We start from the raw sequence: 14,068 nt of genomic DNA, 5'->3' as shown, positions 1-14,068 counted from the left end.
TCGAAGACCATACAATCAGCGTATAGACGTAGCATCCTTGCTTGGCAGCGACCATGTCTGGGCGCTTCGTGCGGGCCAGCAAATACCGTCAGCACAAGCGCTACAACACAGCAATATACAACGAGACTGACTATATCTGTAGGGCACGTCTTCGGCCGATCAACAAGACGCGAACAATGCTACGACAACCTACGGATCAGCAAGAATGCTTGGGACACAAATCTCATCAAAGCGAACGCAAAGTACCTGGCAGTGAACTGGGATGCCAGTGGAGGCGGCGCATTTGCTGTGTTACCATTGGAAGAGAAAGGCAAAGTCCCCGAGCAAATACCGCTGTTCCGAGGCCATACGGCGACCGTGCTTGATACCGACTGGAATCCTTTCAACGACGATATAGTCGCTTCGGGCTCAGACGATTGCAAAGTGTTCTTATGGCAGGTGCCCAATGACTTTAGTCTCCATACCGATGCTGAGGAGCCGGCGGATGTGAAGCCTGTTGGCAAGTTGAGCGGACACTCAAGAAAGGTGGGACACGTTCTGTTCAACCCTGCTGCGGAGAATATTCTGGCTTCTAGCTCTGGCGACTACACTGTCAAGCTGTGGGATTTGGAAGATGGCAAGCCGAAGCTCACACTGAAGCATACCGACATCGTCCAGAGTCTTTCGTGGAGTGCGAATGGCAGCATGCTTGTGACAACGTCTCGCGATAAGAAGCTCAGATTCTGGGACGTACGGCAAGAGTCACCGGCCCATGAGGTCGCAGGCCACACGGGAGCGAAGAGCAGCAGGTGTACATGGCTCGGCGATCACGATAGAGTGGCTACGACAGGCTTCAGCAAAATGAGCGAGCGACAATTAGGTCTGTGGGATCTGCGCAACCCTACCACACCAGTGGGTGGCGACTTCATGTTCCTAGACTCGAGCTCGGGTATCGGAATGCCTTTCTGGGATGATGGCACCCAGATTCTATTCGTGGGTGGCAAAGGCGACGGCAACATCCGCTATTTCGAGTACGAGAACAACAAATTCGAGCCCCTGTCCGAGTACAAGTCTGGCGACCCACAGCGAGGTCTGGCTTTCATGCCCAAGCGCGGTGTGAACACGCATGAGAATGAGGTCATGCGCGCCTACAAGACTGTGGACGACAAGATCATCGAACCCATCTCTTTCATCGTACCGCGGCGATCTGAGACTTTCCAGGACGACATCTATCCACCCACTGTTGGCCTCAAACCCGCAGTCTCGAGCTCGGAGTGGCTAGAAGGTAAGACTGGACTACCTCCAAAATTCTCCATGGAAGACGTTTTTGAGGGCAACGAGCCGAAAGAGTATGCTGCCTCCGAAGCGCCAAAAGCTGCACCCGCGAAAACAGCACCGGCGCCTGCGCCTCAGACATCGACAGCGCCGATCGCACGAGAGCCAGAGCCCGCACCAGCACCTGCTGCAGCACGAGAAATGCCGACCATGAAAGAGAACAAGCAGTCGATGTCGGCCATGGCCTCCAAATTCGCAGACAAAGATGGCGAAGCCGATGAGGAGGAAGAAGAGGAAGAGCCATTCGAAGAGATTCAGAAACCTGTCGAGAGACCACATGCGGCACTCGCTTCGCGACAAGAACCCAGAGGAGGCGTGCCAGAGGAGAAGCCGACAGAGGAGAAGCCGAGGGAGGCGGTACGCAGTGGTGTTCCTGAGCCTGCACCGGTAGCGTCACACGAGCGCGAGAATGGACATGTGGGCGGTGCCTCTACTGGTGAGACTGTAGCGCCGAAGGAGACGCTGACTTCAAAGCCTACCGATGAGTCGAGGCAAGCTGAGGACACGTCTACTGGGAACGCGAGTGCGAATCCTGCTCCTTCAGCTAGTGCAGCCGCTGGTGGTCTACGAGAAGTGCTGCAAGAGATCCGAGGCATGTTGCAGTCGCAAGGCAAACAGATCGAGCAGTTGACTAGTGAAGTGGCGCAGCTGAAGGCGAAAGTACGAGAGTAGGAAGATAGAGAAAGAACAACAGGCACGAATCAATGGCAGGATACTCTTGTGGTCTCAGTACGGACATCTTCCTGAAGACACCAGATTCTAAGCAGCTCGTACCGATGCCAACGACTAGCTAGAAACCAAAACACCTTGCTAAAGTGACAATTCTATCACATTGAATCACCCTCATCAATCATAACCATTCTTTCAAACGAGGATCAGTTCCAGTTCGCACTTTCCCAACCATCAATGTAGCGCAAGTTCCCACCGACGGACTGCCCGAGTCGTTACTAACAGTCTTGCTGCTCGTGGGCGACGCGACCACTGTATGCGACGAGAGAGATGTGGCCGACCTGTAACCGGAGCCGCGCTATTGCCCTCGGTTGAGTGTCGACCACACGTGCTTGCAGGCGACGCAAACGAAGAAGAGAGCCTGGAGATAATTGTCAGTATTTCATGCATCCTAAAATCAGCAGTAGAGAGTGAGAGCGTACCATGCCGGTCTCAGCGGTCCGCTGTTGACTTTGGAAGAAAACGGCGTCGCGTTCGTGGCAAGTCGGGCATTCTTCTTGGTCAGTGTGTGGGAGCTGTACGTACCATAGAACTCGTCAGCAAAATGTTGCCGACAAGCGAAAAAGCGCAGTTTGTCATGAGTCATATGAGGTAGTCGTAATCGTGGGCTCGTGATCGTGAAAATTGAGACGTCTTATGTGCGAAGGAGAGTGGCGCCGGAAAGTGCACGCTCGCGCCGCTCATTCTCCACCTGCTCTTCCTCGTCTTGCTTGCTCTCGGTCGAGCCTGGATCAGGCGCTTCGAGAGCTATCCCGTTCGCGCTGGGCTGGCCGCAGAAGGGACATAGGATCTCCTTGCCACAGAGCGTGCACATCTCCGGCGCAATCTCCTCGCCATAGACATCCTCGCCACCCATGGTAGCGTCGTAGGAATATTCGGGGTGTTCATAATAATCGTCATCGTCATCGTCATTACCCACCGTAGGATCATCCTCCACATCGTCTGTGTTGCCTGCTGTCTCTGCGATCTCCTCCTTCAGTGCGTTGCGGTAGACGCAGGTCGATTCGGCTTTCTCGCTATAGGGACACATGCGGCAGGCGAACATGAGCTCGTTGTGGATGTCGTCTTCGCGGGGATAGAGCATGTTGGAGCTGTTGAGTAAGTCAAGTCATTTTCCAAGCAAATATTGATGGAGGCGCAAATCGCATACCACTCGCGACAGAAGCGGAAGCTGATGGTCTTCTTGCTGGTGTCCTCCGGCGCAGTCTCGGTATCCATCTCGTCGTAGGATGCCATCGTGAACGTCAAGTCGTGATTTTGTGTAAGTCGGTGTGTTTGTCAGACGTAATAACGAGAAAGGGTTCAAGATTGACGCGATATCTTATTGTTCCTGCATACCAGGCCAGTTTCGGCAAGCGGCTGGAGCCGGGTGACGCGCCAACGATCGTTGCTGCGGGGCTTTGGTGTTTCGGTCTCGTGCTCACGCTCCTTCTCACGCTTTCTTATTCACCGCAGCCTCGCTCACTCACATGTGCTTGGAATTGATCAATTCGTTATTCAAACCTGGAGAAGCTCTGCTCTGAAAGTCTTCGAAGCTCGCTCAGGGACAAGTTTGTGGGGACAACGCCCTCGCCCATTCCAGCAGCCAATCCACTCCACCTCGCTACCCCACAAAGATCCACCACAATGGTAAGTCGACGGATGCGTTACGCTTCGAGAGTCTTGTACCACACACAGCAGAGGAACAGGTAAACTGACGACGAATGCAGGCTACAGGACTACCGCCCGGCTGGGAAGTCAGGTACAGCAACAGCAAAAATCTGCCATATTATTTCAACCCGGCTACCAAGGAGTCCAAATGGGAGCCACCAGCAGACACCGACAGTGAGACGCTGAAGACCTACATGGGTCAGTATCACACCGCCAATGTGCGTCCCGACAACGCTGGAGCCAAGGACCTGAGTGGCCAGATTCGATGTGCACATTTACTCGTCAAGCATCGCGACTCGCGCCGGCCGGCTTCGTGGCGACAAGCACAAATTACTAGGTCAAAGGACGACGCGTATGGCATCATTCAAGATTACGAAGCCCGGATCAAGAGCGGATCTACTAGTCTGGGTGACCTGGCTACCACTGAGAGCGATTGTCCGTCTGCGAGGAAGCGAGGTGACCTGTAAGTCCTTCCGATCCCACTTTCAGCAACACATTTCCCATTCGACACGTGGCACGCGTATAGCGAAGCCACCGATGCAGATACCCTTCATTGTGTATACCGCCGCTGATCATTCTACAGGGGTTTCTTCGGTAAGGGAGACATGCAAAAGGAGTTCGAGGAGGCGTCGTTCGTATTGCAGCCTGGTGAGGTCTCGCCGATAGTGGAGACAGCATCTGGACTGCACATCATCGAAAGGTATGTTGGAATAACATATATCTGCTGCACTTCGAGTGGCGCAGAAATGCCAGGCCGGAAACGGCTATGCACTGCATGCTCGTGCCACGGCAAATCACTTCATTGTTGGCTGACGCTTTGTACAGACTCGAGTGACGAGCGTACAACACACGGCGAAACAGAGCGCAAACATGTAACAAGCGAACATAGAAGTGCGTTGAGCATTACACAAAAGTAGATTCTCATCGGCAGCGCGCACAAACTTCAGGGCATTGGAAGTCTGATGCCGTTTCATGCTTTCCACGTGCTCTTTCAAGGAAAGTCAACCACAGTGTGACGCATTGCATACCAGTCGATTGCGGCTTGGGGAGGTTCTTTGTATCTAAGATCTACCTCATTCCCCTTACCATTCCATCACTCTATCTTATCACCGGCCATTGCACTCGCCAACGGAAGCCTGCATAATCAAATTCTGGTACAGCGTGCAAACTTGTCTGTCCTATCGTCTCTTACATCCTGAAACAAACCACAGCACTACATAACGGGAGTTGCATCATCACACAAGGACATTTGCCACTGATAAACTCGGGAATCAGACAAACTTTCTCCTCGACCTACTTTACTATCATCACTTCCACATGAGCACGTTAGCGAGGCGAATCAGAGACCAATATATTCACTCCTACTCAGGTGTGAAGACCATTCACTCAACCTATAGGATCCACTCAAAAGACGACTAGGGTTCTGACCACCGGCTCGGCTGCACGTGCGTAGTGACTGCCACAAACAACATCGACGTCAGTCGTTCACAAGGAAGGAGCGCTCGTGAAAAGTATTCTGAAACGTCCCTGCAATTCCACGGCTCATATAATTTCTGCAAAGCTTGCACGGAACAACACACAAAACACAACCTAACTACACCTGAGCACACAGAACAACCATAATCACGGACCCACGATCGATCACCATGGATAGCGTTGCGAGACCAGGACACCTCAGACGACGCACCAGCAGCGCCGCCGCCCAACACCGTCGTCCCTTCTGGGCCAGGAACGACACATCCTTCCACATCTACATCGACAATGTGCGCGGCAAAACCCAGCAGTCGAAGATGGTCGACTATGGCGTCGATAACTTCTCTTACGACCAATCGCACTTGGAGCAATGGCTCATGCCTGAGGACCTCTCATTGCGCCTGCCGGAAATCCTGCGCGAGAAGGGAGGAGACTGGGAGAAGGCTGGCGCTGCACTCTGTACGACTCTGGCAAGGATCGAGACGTCGTACTCGAGAGCTATGCAAGCGGCATATCCGAGCAACCCGACCAGATTCGCTAGGCGTGCATCTGAGCAGGCTGTTGTCGGTGCGGAGCCGACTCCTATCGACTCGCCCATCGCTCCAACTCCTATCTTCACGATGCCAGCCGCGCAGCTGGAAAGTCTCACCCTCACCACCAGCAAAATACCAATCACCCACGTGAAACAGGAAATCGGCATGGAGTCCCCTCCATACACACCCTTCGACAGTTTCGGCTGCGGCACCCCAGTCATTGGGCCCATCGCCAAGCTCACCGCCACCCTCCCCGACTTATCACGAATCAACACCGAGCTATCGCCCCTCTCCATAGCCGACAGTATCTCCGCAGTCCTACCAGGCTTCGACGAAGTATCTTGGGATTATTATACCAAGCACTTCGCCGAAGAAATCAAAGACTGCGAAGCCGCGGTCGCGCGTGTGAAGGGTTTCGGTCGCATGATCGATATCCATTTGTGTGAGATGGCGCGGGTCATGAAGCCGGAAGTTAAGATGGTTTTTCTTGAGTTTAAGCAGTGGTGGACGGGCCTGAAGCCGAAGATTGTGGGGCTTGAAGAGAAAGTCGAGGCGCTTGAGGTGCCGAAGATTGAGTTCTTGACGATGGAGTGGGAGATGGTTCGGTCGGGTCAGCTGGGTGGGGATGGTGTAGGCGTGCTGGAGTCTGTATGAGGATGATGACTTTGTGGCGGCGAGGCATGTGGTTTCTCTCATCCGGCTGGCAGTCTTGTGTCGGGAGGAGAGCTGGGTGGCATGGATATTGTTGCAACAGCGTTTAGAAGAGTAATGATAATGGCATGAACAGTGTGGTAATGCTGGGCAGCATGAGCGAGCGAGCATAATCACGCTCAGATCCTGTAGATGTGCTTTAGTTCCTTGTTTCACTAGCTGGGGGGTGAGCAAGCGCTGGTCGCTGCTCAATATATAAGAACAAAGAGGACTCCATCATGGACACGTCCCTTCTCTCGTCAGACTTTTCGGCGTCTTCGTCGGTCATAGCAGTATGTCTCATACAACTCGATATATGTCGATGTCACGAGGTTTGTCGTTGAGCTCGTCAATGCACTCGCACTCGCACAAGCAAACGCTGCGTTCGCAACTTCATCACCATTGACTCAAGATCTTCGACTGACATCCCTAGTATCAGGCATCCCTCCCGGCCCTCCCTCTACATCAGCAGCTGGCCGCTTTTCGAACGATCTAGACTGGGTTAACCTCGCTTCTGCATCGAAATGTACACTCGGCTTATCAAATCTATGTGGTGGTGGACTGCCAGCGTGGACTTGGGTACTGAGTGGTGACATTGGGCTCCTTCGTGGCGGGAGGGGAGAACCACCCATGTCTGGATGCATTGGCATGGGCATGCCTAGTCCTGGCCCGACATCCGAACCCATACGTGAGCTGCTTGGTCCAAGATAATCGTCGTCGATGCGGTCGAGTGGGTCGAGTCCTGGTGGTCCTCCTCGGCTGCGTAGGGCGGATCGAGGGAGATCCGACATCATGGATGATATTGGTCTTCCGCCTGCCATTGTGGGGGATGGATATCTGGTGGGCATAGGTTGCAGACGCGTGATGTCTGGTCTACTGCGGGCGAAGATAGGAGATATATCACGCTCTTCACGCCTCAAAGGCGGCGACATTGGGCCTCCTCCAAATGCCGCGCCACTGGATCGTCCGCACGAGGGCCCACCTGCGTCACCACGACCGGGTCTGGGCCCTGGACCTCGTGGTCTACGGAAATCTATAACAATCCTGTTAGCCATACGCGCTGCTGAAAAGGTAGGCAGACAATGGTAACACTTACTCACCATTGCCGAACCCTAGCATATCGTCCTCGTCGTCATCATATCTGCTCCTCCCACGACTCCTTCGCCCTCTACCAAACCCACCTCCACCTCCACCTCCACCGCCAAAGAGATCATCGTCATCATCGTCAAACTCAGCGAAAGAACTACTGCGTCCTCTTCTCCCTCTTCGCCCCCCGCCACCACTCCAGCGATCATTTCGCCTTCCTCTTCCAAATGGAGGTAGCCCCCCACCACCCATCATCCCACCTCCCATGCCTCCCATTCCTCCCATGCCGCCGATGCCTCCCATGCCGCCCATCATCGGACTGTTGAATGGAGTTGGGCCGCCTACACCAGCCATCGGATTCGCGCCTGGCATGGCGGGATAGCCAGGCATACCCATCGTCCCAGCCTGACCCATCATAGGATTCATCCCCAAACCACCCATCCCAGCACCGCCCATGCCACCAGCACCAATCCCCATCCCACCCACTCCACCCAGCCCACCACCCCCTAGGCCCCCAGCACCTAATCCACCCCCCGCATCTAAACCCCCCATCTGCGCCATCCCCACCAACTGCCCCAACTGCGGCACCATCTCCTGAAACATCTTCAGCATCCTCTGCTTATACAACTCCTGCCTCCTCTCGCTCTCGCTCCCAAACAAAAACGCATCTCGCTCCTGCATATTCTTCTGGTACTCCTCCGCCATCGACCGGAACCGATCGTTGATATCTTGTTGCATGCGTTCAAAGTCGGACATGCTTGGTCGTTGCCGATGTCTGCGGCCGGAGCTGCGATATTCTTCTTGTGGGGGGTACTGGTCGAAATTCGGCGTTATCCAGGGTGGCATCTGCATCGGCATTGGCATGGGGGCGTACGCAGGCATGTAGGCTGGTGGGATACTCGGGAAGCCGTAGGGAGGGGCTGGCATGCCACTGGCCATGGGTATAGGTAGTGGTGAGCCGACTCCACGACCTCTTCGTCCTCGTTCCCAGTTGCCGTATTCGCTCAAGATCTCTCCCAGGCGGTCGAAATCCCATACCGACCAATCTCTGGCGTTGTGGCGCCATGGTAGGGAGTCGTAGCCGCGAGGGAGATATAACTCCGTTACTGTTTCTGAGCAAGGGCGGGAGCAATCGATGCCCATGTTGCGGCCCGTTGAAGCGAGTAGTACCTATGCTCGTCTCGTCTTGTCCGAGGAGAAGTCTGACTCGCAATGACTGCTTCGAAAGTTCTTCTAGTCAGTTCGACAGATAGCTATGGCTACCAATGAGCCCGAAGGTAATATAGTCAAAGCAGTCTCGATACCCTTCAGACACCAATCAGGATAGCACAAGAAAAGACGGTCAAGACGTCAGCAAGCAGAAGCGTACGAGGAAGAAAGCAGAAGCGCACAAGCAACAACCGCAGCAAACAGACCCGGCGCCAGGATCGCTCTGAACGCCTCAGCTTAAGGCACGATGATCCGAGATCTAGTCATCCGCCGATCCACTCCCAGCCCAGCAACTGCAGCTACCCGTGTCAGAGCTGCCTGGTCGTACCACGTCAACAGCGCTGTCCCGTATCCTTTGTACGACGGGACGAGAGTAGAAGAGTAGAGAGAGCTGACAGTGATAGTAGGAATTCCGGTGAAGATGGTGTATCAGATACTCAGCTTATCGTACACGCACGAATCTCATAAATCCAACCACATCAATCAAAATTGCCTCAAGAAGAAGGACGGGAATTACATCGTACTCCTCAATGTCCTCCTCCCCCTCTCCGCCCCCCTCCTCGGACTCCCCCTAAACCTCCCCTCCAAAAAACTCCCCTCCGAGTCCTCGCTCTGCCTTGCCGTACTACCCTCCACCTCCCTCTCCCTCACAAGCTCCGCCAAAGTCTTCCTCCCCTTCCGCTCGAACCTCTCTTCCTCGGGATCAATAAACCGATGGATCTCCCGATGATCCGTAATCCGCTTCTCGGTATCGAATTTATCTTCCCGGTCCGTTTTGGGCCAGTAGTACCCGTAAAGCTTGGAATGCCTTTCGCAGCGGGGGCAGGCTATACGGGTCAAGTAGGCTTCGGATTGGACGAAGAATTGGTCGCAGTTGCGGCATTCGACCCAGCGGTGGTAGGCTGTTGCTAGGAGGGCGCGGCAGAGGTGGTAGTCGCCGGGGGTTCGGGGGGGACCGCGGCGGGCGCCGGGGGAGAGGGGCTCGTCGTCGTCTTCTTCTTGTTCGAGTTCGATGCTGGCGATTGGGTTTATGGAGTGTTCTGTTTGGAGCGTGGATATGTTTTGGCGGGTTCGTTGTCTGCCTCTGCGTGGGGTCATGGATCGTGATTGGGAGACCTCGTCTGCTTCTCGCAGGCGTTCTGCTTCTGTTTTGCGGCCACGCTTTGGTGTTGGTGCGGGTGCGGTCTCTCGGGTCTCAGCTTCATCTACTTGTATCATTTCACCATCGCTATCGATTTCCATGGTCTCCTCCTCGGCGGGAGCATTCGTAGTCAACAAATCGCAAATCCTTTGGGCAATGCTACCAGCCACAAATACCTCGTTGTGACCATGTGTCTCTTCGCTGGTCGCACTCGAGGCCAAGCTCTCGTTGCTGGAACTATCTGCCAGACCACGACTTGATGGAGAGGTAGACCCGGCAGATACAGCGTCCAGCGATTGTCCGGACACACCTTCCCGTCCTTTGGCTCGCGATATGGACTCTGGCTCCGGTGACTCCGGTACGGACCAGATATCAGTCGATGCGGCATGCAGAACCTGTCTTAGATTTGAGCGACTGTGTTCCTTCTTCACACTCGACAACGCAGCAGGCTCAACCTCATTCCGAGGTGATGCGATGGCTCCTCTACGGCCACTATCCGATGTGTCTCGTTCTGGGCTCCTCGAAAAGGCTTGTACGTAAGGCAAACTGCGTGGCAGATTCGAAAGGTCACCCACCACCCTGGAAGATCTCGACCGACTACGTGAGCCTCGTGGGTGGTGTGATGCACTTCCTGGCACGACTGGCTCTTCCTCATTTTCGTTTTCGAGAACGTCGTCCATTTCCACATCAGCAGGCTGTGGCTGTCTGCTTCCTGGATTTGGATCCGGCACTACGATGGTCTTGAACTTGCCCGTCGGATCCGGACCAGGACGATACCAAGCGTTGCCCTTGTGATGAAACTGCTTGCCAGGATACTTTTGAAGGTCGCTCTTATGGTACGTCTGGTCCTCGTCGAAGTCAGGCACCCGGTCGTCGTGCTCGTCAATTTCACTCTCTGCGATCTCCGGTGGACGAGTGTCGTCTGCCCATTCGTTCTGCGGCTGGCGATACTCGGGATCTTGCTCAGCCATGGCTCTATCGCCGACCATATTAAGCAACCGCACGATTCTGGCCAGAACATCGTCGTACGGCGCCTCATGCTGTGATCGGACTCGGATATCGTTGCTCTGCTCGCTTCCAGAAGTGCTCGGTCTTGATTCGCCTCGAGCTAACGCCTCAGCATGCGCTCGCCGCTTCTTGTACTTGCTCATCGTCTCGCCAGGAGGCAGTGGGTACTTTCTAGGTCGGCCAGGCCCACGACTGTTCGCCGACTCTGGTTTCAAGACATAAGGCCTGGGTACATCTTCGCCTCGCTTGCGCTTTTTCGACACCTCTGCAGGTCGTACGCGGACCTCCTTCGCCTCATCGGCATCTTCATCGGAATCTTCGTCGTCGCTATAGCTCCTCAGAATCGCTCCGCGAGGATCCCATCCATTCCGCTGGTGCTGCTCGCAAGTGGCACACAAGCACTCACAATTATCAGCACCAAAGTAGTTCTCGCCATAATCAACAGTGATTTCCTCGCCTACTGCAATATCACGTTTCGCGCAGATCTCCATACCAAGAGCTCCTGTCGTGTTCAATTTCGCATTAGAATTACAATCGTGATTGGCGAAGCGTGCAGGGCCAAGAAACAGACAGGACCGGTTGCGACGAGAGGATCTGACGATGCTGAAGTCCGTACGGCCCGCTCTCATCTCCTTGTCCTGCTCTTCCGACAACTCGACCTGGATTCCAGTAAGATGCCTGACCGCTTCACCTTTCTTTATCCGCTTTCGAGCGAAGGCCGCAGCCTCTGAAGTCATGATGGTATATCGGTTTGTCGTAGCAACCTCGAATGGACACTCCGGAAGATAGATGTTAACATATCTGCGTAGATGTCGTCGAAAATGTTCCCTTTCGTCCTCGGTACCCAAGCCATGATGATACCGTTTTATGCCAGGCAGCTCCAACAATTTACCATGTGCACTTTTGGCGTCCTTGTCGATGACTACATTGAACTGTACGATCTTGCAGACTTCTTCTTCTGACACTCCGCGAGTCGCGTGGAACCCAGGCTTCATCTTCCGAATCGTAGACCAGTACCATACCTGCAGCACTACAGATCAGTTTGAGCGTCCAGGGTCCATGTTGAAGTTGGAGGTAACACTTACACGGTCGACCAGCGCGTCCGTGATAAAGTCATCGTAGTTCAGCAGTTGCGAAAGGGTCAATCCACCCTTCTTGTTGAGAGCCTCCTCGAGATCGGCGGCCTGGCGTGGCATCTTGTGTCTCTTTCGTGAACTCGTCCTTTCTCGTTGTAGACGTGACTATGGCAAGATCGTTTCCGGGCAGACAATATGGCCAGAAGAGACGGTGGTCGAAGGCTGTGCAAGTCCAGGTAGGGAGAGAGTCCAGCTGAAGGATAGTCGCGTGTTGAATCAAGCCTCATTCCAGTGCCTAGCAATCAACCACACCGCTCCGTGCGTCCATTGTATCCATTCGATCGTCCGCGCAGTGAATGCCAACAATACCAGACATTCAGTCCGAATAATTTCTCCTCCTAAAGTCAACTCCGCCTGGTATTGTGGACGATGCAACAATAGGGACACGCGTGAACCCTTCGTAATAGAAACCCAGCCTCCAAAAGCATCGGCCAATCACAGTTGCTCTGTCTCTTTCGTTCCTGCGGCTCCTCCGCGTTTTCTCGGCACGGGAGTGCGTGCAGAAAAAGTGTCTGTGCGCTTGCATAAAGTGATGTTGTAGTACAGTAGTGTTTGATGAAGATGCAGTATCATGCACCATGATAGACTACAAAGCTCGATCAGACTACGAAGTGAATGTAGGATGCCGCTAGGACCACAATGACCACCAGAGTCCACTTCCAGATTGATGCACAGCCCACAATCCCATCTCCCACACCCCCCTCAATGCCCAACCATAGCCTGCGCCTTCTCGCCATACCTATCCCCCTCCGGCTTCGCCTTCTCCACAATCGTCTGCATCTCCCTCAGCTCCTCATCATTGAGCTTAACATCCCTCGAAGCCCAATTCTCCTCCAGACGCTGCGGCTTCGTAGTACCCGGAATCGCAATCATGCCCTGCGCAGCCACCCATGCGAGCGCGACTTGCGGGAGCGTGCACCCTTTCCGCTGGGCCAGCTTCTTGATCTCCCCCACGATGGCTTTGTTTTTGTAGAAATTCTCGCCTTGGAATTTGGGGGCTGTGGGTAGGACGTCAGTGTAAGGTGAAATTACGAGTATGGTAGAGCTACGTACCACCGCGACGGAAATCATCAGGTGCGAAGTCTTCCGGGGACGCATAATCGAAGGCTTCCACCAGCCAGCCGTGTCCTAATGGACTGTATGCGACGTATGCAACACCCAGCTCACGGGCAGCGTTGATCAAGTGATCCGTCTCGTGTAGTGTCTCGAATGCGGAGTATTCGGCCTGGACAGCATCTATTTTGGCGACTAAAGCAGGCTGTCAGTACACTCACTGGCCTTGCGTAACCTAACTAGGATACGTACTCGAGTTGGCCTTTCGAAGCGTCTTGGCCGAGCACTCGGACAATCCGATGTACTTGGTCTTCCCTGCTTTCCGGATCTCGTCCAAGGCTGGGATTGACTCTGCCAAGTCGGTCTCTGCTCCTGTATTAGCTGCACCTTTGTATGAAAGGCGGATAGGCACGTACTGGGATCGATTCTGTGCAAGTAATAGAGGTCGGGTGTGAAGCCCAGCCTCTCGATGGTTCCTTCGATGTATTTCTTGATGTGAGCGGCAGAGTTTGTGACTGCACCATCTTCGAAGCAAGCGAACCCACATTTGGACGCGACTGGTTCGTAACGTTAGTGGTAGTCAGTTGCTAGACATGGACTACTTGATCCTCACGAAAGATCTTGTTCCTGACATTATGTTTCCGGATCTGGAGAGAAAACGTGGAGGAGTTAGAGAGCCATACTGTGCTTTATGGACGAGCTCTATATGGTAGCGCTTACGCACTCGCCTAGCAGTGATTCATTGACTCCAGCCCTGTACACCGCAGCTGTGTCCCAGAAGGTACAGCCAAGCTCAATGGCCCTCAGTAACACAGGCTCGGCCTGCTCAAGAGTGAGGTTGGTTCCCAAACCAAAACTGATGCCCATCGCCCCGAAGCCAGGGGAGGGCACACCGATGTCCGCGAAGGGTAGAGAGTGAACCACCTTGATTGTGGATAGCCGCTGGTAGTGCAAGGGTTGAGATAGAAGGAATGGGTTTGACCATTGTGAGATTAGAAACAGTCTGATACTTATGCCATTGAGTCTCTGATGTTAATGGCGGAGTT

At 54.0% G+C, this 14,068-nt stretch overlaps 7 protein-coding genes across 7 annotated transcripts; 3 read left to right on the top strand and 4 right to left on the bottom strand.

Annotated features, from left to right (window-relative positions):
* Positions 1-53: 53 nt before the first annotated feature.
* Positions 54-1,986, top strand: CRN1 (Coronin-like protein crn1; the record flags this gene model as incomplete). The annotated part of the gene is made up of 2 exons (XM_064842644.1): positions 54-87; positions 143-1,986. The coding sequence occupies 2 exons, from the start codon at positions 54-56 to the stop codon at positions 1,984-1,986; spliced, it is 1,878 nt and encodes a 625-aa protein (XP_064689834.1).
* A 691-nt stretch (positions 1,987-2,677) lies between these two features.
* RPB9 (DNA-directed RNA polymerase II core subunit rpb9) lies at positions 2,678-3,279 on the bottom strand (the record flags this gene model as incomplete). Its single annotated transcript, XM_064842643.1, has 2 exons — positions 2,678-3,134; positions 3,194-3,279. 2 exons carry the CDS (start codon positions 3,277-3,279, stop codon positions 2,678-2,680), a joined length of 543 nt encoding a protein of 180 aa, XP_064689833.1.
* A 390-nt stretch (positions 3,280-3,669) lies between these two features.
* Positions 3,670-4,528, top strand: pin1 (peptidyl-prolyl cis-trans isomerase Pin1; the record flags this gene model as incomplete). Its single annotated transcript, XM_064842642.1, has 4 exons — positions 3,670-3,672; positions 3,753-4,156; positions 4,277-4,393; positions 4,519-4,528. The coding sequence occupies 4 exons, from the start codon at positions 3,670-3,672 to the stop codon at positions 4,526-4,528; spliced, it is 534 nt and encodes a 177-aa protein (XP_064689832.1).
* Positions 4,529-5,339: 811 nt separating this feature from the next.
* On the top strand, positions 5,340-6,353 carry LTS14_009963 (uncharacterized protein; the record flags this gene model as incomplete). The annotated part of the gene is made up of 1 exon (XM_064842641.1): positions 5,340-6,353. One exon carries the CDS (start codon positions 5,340-5,342, stop codon positions 6,351-6,353), a length of 1,014 nt encoding a protein of 337 aa, XP_064689831.1.
* Positions 6,354-7,305: 952 nt separating this feature from the next.
* LTS14_009962 (uncharacterized protein) lies at positions 7,306-8,414 on the bottom strand (the record flags this gene model as incomplete). The annotated part of the gene is made up of 2 exons (XM_064842640.1): positions 7,306-7,412; positions 7,490-8,414. The coding sequence occupies 2 exons, from the start codon at positions 8,412-8,414 to the stop codon at positions 7,306-7,308; spliced, it is 1,032 nt and encodes a 343-aa protein (XP_064689830.1).
* Positions 8,415-9,197: 783 nt separating this feature from the next.
* On the bottom strand, positions 9,198-12,029 carry set9 (histone lysine methyltransferase Set9; the record flags this gene model as incomplete). Its single annotated transcript, XM_064842639.1, has 2 exons — positions 9,198-11,855; positions 11,919-12,029. The coding sequence occupies 2 exons, from the start codon at positions 12,027-12,029 to the stop codon at positions 9,198-9,200; spliced, it is 2,769 nt and encodes a 922-aa protein (XP_064689829.1).
* A 642-nt stretch (positions 12,030-12,671) lies between these two features.
* LTS14_009960 (uncharacterized protein) lies at positions 12,672-13,889 on the bottom strand (the record flags this gene model as incomplete). Its single annotated transcript, XM_064842638.1, has 6 exons — positions 12,672-12,967; positions 13,023-13,217; positions 13,275-13,388; positions 13,439-13,579; positions 13,636-13,669; positions 13,743-13,889. 6 exons carry the CDS (start codon positions 13,887-13,889, stop codon positions 12,672-12,674), a joined length of 927 nt encoding a protein of 308 aa, XP_064689828.1.
* Between the last annotated feature and the right edge of the window lie 179 nt (positions 13,890-14,068).

This window comes from Recurvomyces mirabilis (genome assembly GCF_035927965.1).
Source record: "Recurvomyces mirabilis strain CCFEE 5264 chromosome Unknown scaffold_35, whole genome shotgun sequence".
NCBI classification, from domain to species: domain Eukaryota; kingdom Fungi; phylum Ascomycota; class Dothideomycetes; order Mycosphaerellales; family Teratosphaeriaceae; genus Recurvomyces; species Recurvomyces mirabilis.
This window is presented reverse-complemented; position numbering and strand designations above follow the sequence as displayed.